The 10,549-nt window shown below is 46.8% G+C and overlaps 1 protein-coding gene across 1 annotated transcript; it reads right to left on the bottom strand.

The window, feature by feature from the left end:
- Nucleotides 1-7,845: 7,845 nt before the first annotated feature.
- LOC138910181 (uncharacterized) lies at nucleotides 7,846-8,871 on the bottom strand. Its single transcript, XM_070201403.1, has one exon. It carries the CDS (start codon nucleotides 8,869-8,871, stop codon nucleotides 7,846-7,848), a length of 1,026 nt encoding a protein of 341 aa, XP_070057504.1.
- Nucleotides 8,872-10,549: the final 1,678 nt, after the last annotated feature.

Below are 10,549 nucleotides of genomic sequence, written 5' to 3'. Positions count from 1 at the left end.
GTGGGCCTTATGGAGACTGTGGCCCAGACTGGCGCATTTCCCATGGCACCAGCAGTCTCTCAGGCTAGAGGAGGAACCCAGACTCCCACCACTCCCGCTCCGGAGCAGATAGCTCCCTAGTATCAGGCTCCAGCAGCTCAGCCAGTCGGATTAGTTCAGCCAGTTATTGCAGCACAGGTCGGAGATGGGCCAGCTATGTCTTCTGAGGCTTTATGGAGGTTGGACAGGTTTACCAAGCTCTTTCCTATTCACTTCAGTGGTGCTCCTTCAGAGGATCCCCAGGAGTATCTTGACAGCTGCCACGAGGTTCTACGAAACATGGGTATAGTGGAGACCAATGGGGTCGATTTTGCTGCATTTTAGATAACTGGTTCCGCCAAGAAATGGTGGAGAGATTACTTGTTGACCAGACCAGCTGGGTCGCCTGCTCTTACTTGGGACCAGTTCTCTCAGCTCTTCATAGAGAAGTTTTTGCCTATCACATTGAGAGAGGAGCGTCGCCATCAGTTTAAGCGTCTTCAGCAGGGCAGTATGACTGTTACTCAATATGAGACCCGTTTTATGGATTTGGCCCGTCATGCTATTCTTCTGTCTTCCACCGAGAGAGAGAGGGTGAGGAGGTTTATTGATGGACTTGCTCAGCCTATCAGATTGCAGATGGCTAAGGAGACTGGAGTGAGATTTCTTTTCAGGCAGCTGTTAATGTCGCCAGACAAGTCAAAATGGTTCTTACTCAGGGAGGTCAGGGGTCTGACAAGAGACCTCGTCATTCCGGTGAGTTCAGCGGTGCCTCATCTAGAGGCAGAAGTACTTTTGGTAGAGGCCATCCTCTCAGGCCATTTCATTCAGCGCTCCAGGCATCCCACGGTGCCTCAGGTGGTCGTGGCCCTCAGATACATTATTCTGACCAGCTAGCCTACAGTGCACCACCAGCTCCTATTAGTGTACCTCCACTCCAGAGTTATCAGGGTGGTTATTCAGGTCGACAAGGTCAGTTTCAGGGTCAGCAATCATAGCAGCCGAGGTTATGTTATACTTGTGGTGATCCGAGGAACATTGCTAGATTTTGCCCTTGGGCAACGAGCAACTCACAGCATCAGAGTTTTCGTGCCATGGTTCCGGCACCAGTTGTTGCAACACCTGCTCAGCCAGCCAGAGGTAGGGGTCAGGCAGCCAGAGGTAAGGTCCGGACAGTTAGAGGTGGAGGTCAGGCCGTTAGAGGTGGAGACCAGCCAGCTAGAAGCCGTCCCAGGGATGTAGTTTAGGGTGGTGGGGCTCAGCCCCGGTGTTATGCTTTCCCAGCCAGGCCTAAGGCTGAGTCATCTGACGTTGTTATCACAGGTACTGTTTCACTTTGCAGTAGAGATGCTTCAGTTCTTTTTTATCCGGGATCTACTTACTCTTATGTGTCATCTTATTTTGCTTCCTATTTGGTTGTGCCCCGTGATTCTTTGAGCGCTCCTGTGTATGTGTACACACTAGTGGGAGATGTTATTGTTGTTCGTGTGTGGTCACCATTAGGAGTCTTGAGACTCGTGTAGATCTTCTACTTCTCGACATGGTTGATTTTGATGTCATACTAGGTATGGATTGGCTGTCACCTTATCATGCTATATTATATTATCACGCCAAGACAGTGACCTTAGCCTTGCAGGGGTTACCTCGATTAGAGTGGAGAGGAAATCTTGGCCATTCTGCCAACAGGGTTATCTCTTATGTGAAGGCTCAGCATATGGTCGAGAAGGGGTGTCTAGCTTATTTGGCTTATGTCTGTGATTCTAGTGTGGAGGTTCCTTCCATAGATTCAGTGTCGGTTGTTCGTGAGTTTCCAGAGGTGTTTCCTGCAGACCTGTCGGGGATGCCACCTAACAGGGATATTGATTTCTGCATTGATTTGGCTCCGGGCACTCAGCCTATTTCCATTCTTCCATATCGCATGGCCCCGCCAGAGTTAAAAGAATTGAAGGAGCAGTTGCAAGATTTGCTTGATAAGGGCTTCATTAGACCTAGTGTCTCGCCCTGGGGTGCACCTGTGTTGTTTGTGAAGAAGAAAGATGGATTGATGAGGATGTGTATAGATTATCGGCAGTTGAACAAAGTCAGCATCAAGAACAAATATCCATTGCCGAGGATTAATGATTTATTTGATCAACTTCAGGGTGCCAAGGTGTTTTCAAAGATTGATTTGGGATCTGGCTACCATCGGTTGAGGATTAGGGCATCCGATGTTCCTAAGACAGCTTTTCAGACTCGGTATGGGCATTATGAGTTTCTAGTGATATCATTTGGGCTGACAAAGCCCCAGCAGCATTCATGGATGTGATAAACCGGGTGTTCAAACCCTACTTGGATTCCTTTGTGGTTATGTTTATTGATGATATCTTGATCTACTCCCACAGTCGAGAGGAGCATGAGCAGCACCTTCGGATCGTTCTTCAGACTCTGAAGGATAGCTAGTTATATGCTAAGTTCTCAAAATGCGAGTTTTGGTTGAGTTCAGTTTCTTTCTTGGGTCACGTTGTATCAGCAGAGGGTATTCAGGTGGATCCTAGGAAGATTGAGGCAGTTCAGAACTGGCCTAGACCCACATCAGCTACAGAGATTAGTAGTTTTCTGGGTTTGGCGGGCTACTACCGTCGATTTCTGGAGGGGTTTTCATCCATAGCAGCCCTATTGACCAGGTTGACCCAGAAGGGTGCCCCGTTTAGGTGGTCAGATAAGTGTGAGGCTAGCTTCCAGAAGCTCAAGACAACTTTGACTACAACACCGGTATTGGTGTTACCCACATGTTCAGGTTCTTATACAGTATATTGTGACTCATCTCGTATTGGTCTGGGTGCGGTATTGATGCAGGGTGGCAAGGTTATTGCATATGCTTCACGGCAGTTGAAGGTTCACGAGAAGAATTACCCTGTTCATGATCAAAAGCTGGCAGCCATTGTTCATGCGCTGAAGATTTGGAGGCACTATCTTTACGGCATGCCATGGGAGGTATTCATTGATCATCGGAGCTTGCAGTATTTGTTCAAGCAGAAGGAACTAAATTTGAGGCAGCGAAGGTGGCTGGAGCTATTGAAAGACTATGATATCACCATATTGTATCATCCTGGGAAGGCCAATGTGGTGGCCGATGCTTTGAGTAGAAAGTCAGTAAGTATGGGTAGCCTTGCATATATTCTAGTTGGTGAGAGACCGCTTGCATCGGATGTTCAGTCCTTGGCCAACCAGCTCGTGAGGTTAGATGTTTCTGAGCCCAGCCGTGTTCCAGCTTATACAATTTCTCAGTCTTCTTTGTTTGAACGCATCAGAGATCAGCAGGATGACGATCCACATTTACTTGTCCTTAGAAACACAGTGCGGCACGGTGGTGCCAAGCAGGTTACTGTTGGAGATGATAGAGTTTTGAGGATGTAGGGTCGTATTTGTGTGCCTAATGTGGATGGACTTCGTGAGTTGATCCTTGAGGAGTCCCATAGTTCCCGGTATTCTATTCATCCGGGCGCCGCCAAGATGTATCAGGACTTGAGGCAGCATTATTGGTGGAGGCGAATGAAGAAGGACATAGTTGCCTATGTAGCTCGGTGCCTAAATTGCCAGCAGGTAAAGTGTGAGCATCAGAGACCTGGTGGTTTACTTCAGAGGTTAGATATTCCTGAGTGGAAGTGGGAGCGTATCACTATGAATTTTGTTGTTGGACTCCCATGGACTTAGAGGAAGTTCGATGTAGTTTGGGTTATTGTGGACAGGCTGACTAAGTTAATGCATTTCATTCATGTGGCAGTTACCTATTCCTCGGAGCGGTTGGCAGAGATTTACATTCTGAGATCGTTCGTCTTCACGGTGTGCCCGTGTCTATCATTTTTGATCGAGGTACGCAGTTTACCTCGCACTTTTGGAGGGCAATTCAGCGTGAGTTGGGTACGCGGGTTGAGTTGAGCACAGCATTCCATTCTCAGAAGGATGGGCAGTCCGAGCGTACTATTCAGATCTTGGAGGTTATGCTTCGCACCTGTGTTATAGACTTCGGAGGATCGTGGGATCAGTTCTTGCCCCTTACAGAGTTCACCTACAACAACAGCTACCAGTCGAGCATTCACATGGCTCCCTATGAGGCATTATATGGTAGGCGGTGTCGGTCGCCAGTTGGGTGGTTCGAGCCGGGAGAGGCTCGGTTGTTAGGCACAGACTTAGTACAGGATGCCTTGGATAAGGTCAAGATTATTCAGGATCGACTTCGCACAGCTCAGTCCAGGCAGAAGAGTTATGCCGACTGTAGAGATTGTGATGTTTCGATCATGGTCGGAGAGAGAGTATTACTTTGGGTATCACCTATGAAGGGTGTAATGAGGTTCGGAAAGAAGGGCAAGTTGAGCCCTAGGTATATCAGACCTTTTGAGATTCTGGAGAGAGTGGGAGATGTGGCTTATAGGATTGCATTGTCACCTAGTTTAGCAGTTGTTCATTCGGTATTCCATGTGTCCATGCTTTAGAAGTATCACGGCGATCCGTCCCATATGTTAGATTTTAGCTCTGTCCAGTTAGACAAGGATTTAACTTATGAGGAGGAGCCGGTGGCAATTCTAGCCCGGCAAGTTCGCCAGTTGAGATCAAAAAGTTACCTTTCAGTTCGAGTGCAGTGGAGAGGTCAGCCCATTAAGGAAGCTACTTGGGAGTCCGAGTCCGATATGCGGAGTAGATATCTCCACCTTTTCACTAGCCCAGGTACTTTTCTATGTCCATTCGAGGACGAACGGTTGTTTTAGAGGTGGAGAATGTGATGACCCAAAAGGTCATATTATGATTTAGAACTCGAAGCTGCGCTCTTAAGCCTTAAAACTCTTATTGTTTACCCACCTCGATTTGCGTGCGTAGTCCGGGCATGTTTTCGGAAAGCTTTTATGTTGAAAATTGACGAAAGTAAGAATTTATGCCTTAAAAGTTGATTTTAGTTGACTTCGGTCAATATTTTTGGTAAACAAGTCCGGATTCATGATTTGATGGTCCCGGTTGGTCCGTATCGAATTATGGGATCTGGGCATATGCCCGGAATCGAATTCGGAGGTCCCTAGCTCATGTTATAAGTTTTTGATGAAAATTAATTATTTTTAAGAATTGATTGATGTTTGGCATTGTTAGTGTCGGGTCCGTATTCTGGTTCCGGAGCCCGGTACAGATTCATTATGATATTTAAGACTTATCTATGAAATTTGGTGAGAAACGGAGTTGATTTGACGTGACTAGGACGTCCAGTTGAGAAAATAAAAATTTTAAAGCGTTCTTGAGAATTTTATTTGATTTGGTGCTAAATTCGTAGATCTAGGTGTTATTTTGGCGATTTGATCATGCGAGCAAGTTCGTATGATATTTTTAGACTTGTGTGCATGTTTGGTTTGGATCCCCGAGGGCCCGGGTGAGTTTTGGATAGGCCACGGGATGTTTTGGACTTTGAAAATCTAGTATTTTGCTGCAACAGGTGTTCTGGCATGTCCTTCTTTGCGTTCGCGAAGATCCTCTCGCGAACGCAAAGAGTAAACTGATGAGGCGGGGATTTTTTCTTCGCGAACGCGAAGGTTTGGTCGCTAACGCGAAGCGATGGGGGCATTACACTTCGCGAACGCGACAAGCCCATCGCGAACGCGTAGTGTTAGGCATTGGTGAGGGGGAGTAACCAACGCGAAGGCCAGGGAGGAGTAACCATCGCGAACCCGAGCTATGTCTCGCGAACGTGAAGGCTTGGCAGCCAGTATCCTTCGCGAACGCGATGAACACTGTCGCCCAGCACTTAACAGAATCCAAAAATGGGATTTTAGCCAAAAACTCATTTTTCTCAAAAAACAAACGGTGAGAGGTGATTTTTCAAGAGCCATTTCGTCCCCAAATTGTTGGTAAGTGATTCTAAACCATTTTCTTTCAATTGTCCATTACATTTCTTGAATTTTCAACCCAAAATCTAGAGTTTTCATGGTAGAATTAGGGGTTAGGGTAGAAACTAGGGATTTCGGGAATTTGGGGATTTAGACCTCAATTTGAGGTCGGATTCCAAAACCAATTATATATTCGGGCTCGGGGATGAATGGGTAAATGGATTTTGGTCCGAACCTCGGGTTTTGACCAAGCGGGCCCGGGGTCGATTTTTCTACTTTTTGGAGGAAAATTTGGGAAATTTAATTTATGCAATATAATTGATTCCTTTAGCAATATTTGATATTATTTAGTCATTTTTGAATAGATACGAGTGGTTTTGAGGTGAATTCCAAAGGAAAAGCTGTGATTGAGAATTAAGTGGCCTTCAGAGCGAGGTAAGTGTTGTGTCTAACCCTGACTTGAGGGAATTAGGAACCTTAGATTACTTGCTAAGTGAAATCCATGTGAGCGGCATATATGTGAGGTGACGAGCATAGCTAGGGTCACTATCTTGGCATGACAATCCAACATAGCATGATAAGGGGACAGCCAATCCATACCCCAGATGACATCAAAATCTACCATATCAAGAAGTAGAAGATCCACACTAGTCTCAAGATTACAATAGTAACCACATACGAACGATAGACATGATTCACTACAACAGAGTCTCCCACCGGTATAGATACACACACAGAAGCACTCAGATAATCACAAGGCACAACCAAATATGAAGCAAAATAGGAGGACACATAGGAATAAGTAGATCCTGGATCAAATAGAATTGAAGCATCTCTTTGGCAAACTAGAATAATACTTGTGATCACAAAATCAGATGACTCGGCCTCAGGCCTAGCTGGAAAAGCATAAAATCGGGGTTGGGCCCCACCACTATGAACTGCGTCCCTGGGACGACCTCTAACTGGCTGACCTCAACCTCTAACGGTCTGACCTCCACCTCTAATGGCCTGATCTCCACCTCTAATGGCCTGACCTCCACCTCTAGCTGCCTGACCCCTACCTCTAGCTGCATGAGCAGGCGGTGAAGCAACCGGTGCCGGTATGATGGCACGAGAATCTTGCCGAGATCTGTTACTCGCGAATCTAGGGCAATACCTCCTGATGTGACCAATGTTCCCACACTCATAACACCCATCCTGATGCTGTGGCTGCTGAAGCTGAAGCTGACCCAAATGTGTCGGATAACCGTTGTAGTAACTATGGAGTGGTGATGCACTGATAGGAGCTGAATGTGCACTGAATACTGGCTGCCCAGAGTAAGGCATAATAGGACCGTGACTCACTGAAGCACCGGGAGATACATGAAGTGCTGAATGAAACGATCTGGGAGGATGACCCCTACCAAGATTACCTCTGGCTCCAGACGAGGCACCACTGAAACCATCGAACTGACGAGGCCTCTTATCGGACCTCTGCCCTCTTTCCTGTTCAAGAACCATCTCGATCCTCTTTGCGACATTAGCAGCCGCCTGAAAAGAAATCTCACTTCCGATCTCCTTGGCCATCTGAAGTCTAATAGGGTGAGTGAGTCCTCAATAAACCTCCTCACTCTCTCTCCCTCCGTAGGTAGTAAAAGGAGAGCATGACGGGCCAAATCCACAAAACGGGACTCATACTGAGTAACAGTCATACTGCCCTGCTGTAGACGCTCAAATTGCTTGCGGAATTCCTCTCTCAGTGTGATAGGGAGGAACTTTTCCAGAAATAGCTAAGAGAACTGCTCCCATGTAAGTGCAGGCGATCCGACTGGTCGGGTCAATGTATAATCTCTTCACCACCTCTTGGCGGAACCCATCATCTGAAATACAGCAAAAGATACCCCATTGGTAAAGAGATAACCCGACTAGATGCACTGACAGATAAACCCTTACATTCCATTCTAAGCAACTCTAGTATCGCCAAGGTAATAGTCTTGGCATGTCAATCAAGGACGGCATGGTACCGAGACAACCAGTCCATGCCCAAGATGAGCTCAAAGTCGTTCATATCGAGCAACAGAAGATCCACTATAGTCACATAACCACATAAAGTCATGATACAGGACCGGTAAATCTGATCCACAACAATAGAATCGCCCACTTGCGTGGACACATATACAGGAGTACCCAAGGACTTGTGAGGAACGCCTAGAAAATGAGTAAACAGAGATGAAACATATGAATATGTAGACCCTAGGTCAAATAGTACTAAAGCATCCCTACCGCAGACAGAAATAATACATGTGATCACGGCATCTGAAGCTATTGCATCTGGTCTGGCTGGAAAAGCATACAACCTAGCTGGAGCACCACCTGACTGGCCTCCACCTCTAGGACGGCCCTTACTAACCTGCCCTCCATCTTTGGGCGGCCGGACGGCTGGTTCAATAACTGGTTCTATAATCATAGGCTGATAACCCTGTTGTACTGCCATGCCCCAAAGCCTGGGGCAAAATCTCCTCACATGACCAAGATCCCCGCACTCGTAACAACTTCTTGGTGCGGAAGATGTCTGACCCTGAGTCTGACTCTGGGGACCTGAACTCCCACTGGAGGAACCCTGAATAGCCGATGGATGGTAGGAGCTCTTTAGAATGGCACTGAAATAGGGCCGCACTGGAGCACCCCGAGGAGGGGGCGGTGCTGGATATGTGGGCCTGCTAGACTGACCCCTCGCAAATTGACCTCTGCCCCCAGACGGAGCACCATTGAACCCCCCAAAAAATAAAAATCGCTTGTCCCTCGGCGTCTGCTCTCGGCCCTGCTGAAGAATACCATCAATCCTCCGAGCTATCTCCACAACCTGCTCGTAAGGAGTCCCCATCTGAACCTCTCGGGCCATAGTGACCTGGATACCATAGTGTGAACCCACAATAAACCTCCGCACTCTTTCTGTATCGTCGGGGAGTATCATAAGTGCATGGCGAGACAACTTAGGGAATCTTGCCTCATAGTCGGTCACAGACATCTAACCCTGCTGGAGCCACTCGAACTGACCCCGCAACTTTTCCTTCTAAGAGGGTGGAATATATCTCTCCAGAAAGAGACGTGTGAACTAGTCCCAAGTCAAGGGAAGAGAACCTCCTAGTCTGCTGAGAAGATAGGACTGCCATCATCTACGGGCCCTGCCCTCCAGCTAAAAGGCGGCAAAGTCCACCCCATTGGACTCCAATATCCTCATGTTGTGTAGTCTGTCCCTGAGTCCTGGGGGTCCTCATGTCGCTCACCTCCAAAGGAAGGAGGATGTAGCCTGGTCCATCTATCCAATAGCTTCTGCGGCTCGCCGGTCGCAGCTGGTCTGGGCTCTGGTATAGCCGCTACAACTGGCTGAGCTCCGTGTCACGACCCAAAATCTGCTGAAGGTCGTGATGGCGCCTAACACCACCGTCAGGCAAGCCAACGGTAATTTACTAATTTAATTACTCATTTTTAGTGTTTTGAAATCGCGATTTTCATTAATTGAACAACATCAAATAGTATTTACCGAGTAAATGAAAGTATTTACACAATTATAATAGCGAACAACCCGTAGAAACCTCGAAAACTCGGTGTAACAAGTGCATGAGCATCAACGAGGAAATAAAATAAAATACAACCTCTATCTGGAATATAAATTAGATAGGATATATAAATAACTCTGGCGGAGACTCTGCATGCTGCGGATCGGAGCGTGAATTGCAGCTCACGATAAAGTCCCCGCAGTGGCCACGCCTCTGCGCCCAAAAGACCACCAGACATATAAGTTCCTGCACAAAAAGTGCAGCAAGTGTAGTAATCAACGCATATCCAGTAAGTATCTAGCCTAACCCTAGAGAAATAGTGACGAGAGGTCGACATCGACACTTACTAGTGGTCCAATAAGACAGATACAGTAAAAGTAAATAGATGTGAACCAGAGAAAATAAATGAAGTAACAAGTAACATACGTGGTGCAATCCTCCTCTCGGCAGTAACTCAAACTCTCACCTAGTAGCTGCCTCCTCAATCCGAGAATATACAATGGACCTTACCATATAGGTCGTCACAGTTCGATTAGGAAAAGCTCACAGATATGCTGGCCTTCTTGCCAATTATTACGCATGATTTCATAAGAGTATTTTATAGAAATGCCGAGGCGTACGGCCCGATCCGTCATAACATTTCCAAACCATAGATACATCTATTATTGCCGAGCTGAACGGCCCGCTCCCATGAGAGTGTGGTACATAAATCCTGTTGAGGCATACATACCGAACTATCATAGTGTGTGCACTGCCGAGGGTGGAACGGCACAAACCATATATGTATCTATCCTGCCGAGGCGGACGGCCCGATCCCATTAGAATAAAAAGCTTTGACGGGTCCTTGACCCCCACTCACGAATACACGTGTGAGTTATAAATTTTTAAGGGACACCTTTCGATGAGAACGCATAACATGGGAGGAATTTGTAAGAGGAGTACAATTATTTCGCAGCTAATCATGAAGCCCAACGAATCTCTACCATATCAAGTCTATCACTCTATGCAAGTCTAGTCTCAAGTCGCAACGTAAAATAAAAGAATTTAATAGGCAAGAGACAACTCAAATAGTACAATTATAGCATGCGGGAACCTAAGTCTACCCGGACATAGCATGAAACTAACTACGTACGGACTCTCGTCACC

This window comes from Nicotiana tomentosiformis, chromosome 4 (genome assembly GCF_000390325.3).
Source record: "Nicotiana tomentosiformis chromosome 4, ASM39032v3, whole genome shotgun sequence".
Classification (NCBI taxonomy): domain Eukaryota; kingdom Viridiplantae; phylum Streptophyta; class Magnoliopsida; order Solanales; family Solanaceae; genus Nicotiana; species Nicotiana tomentosiformis.
The sequence above is the reverse complement of the archived record's forward strand: the minus strand, read 5'-3'. Positions and strand labels throughout refer to the sequence as shown.

Coding starts and splice junctions, on each gene's coding strand:
- LOC138910181 (XM_070201403.1), bottom strand. CDS start 8,871: ATGTCTGTGACCGACTATGAGGCAAGATTCCCTAAGTTGTCTCGCCAT.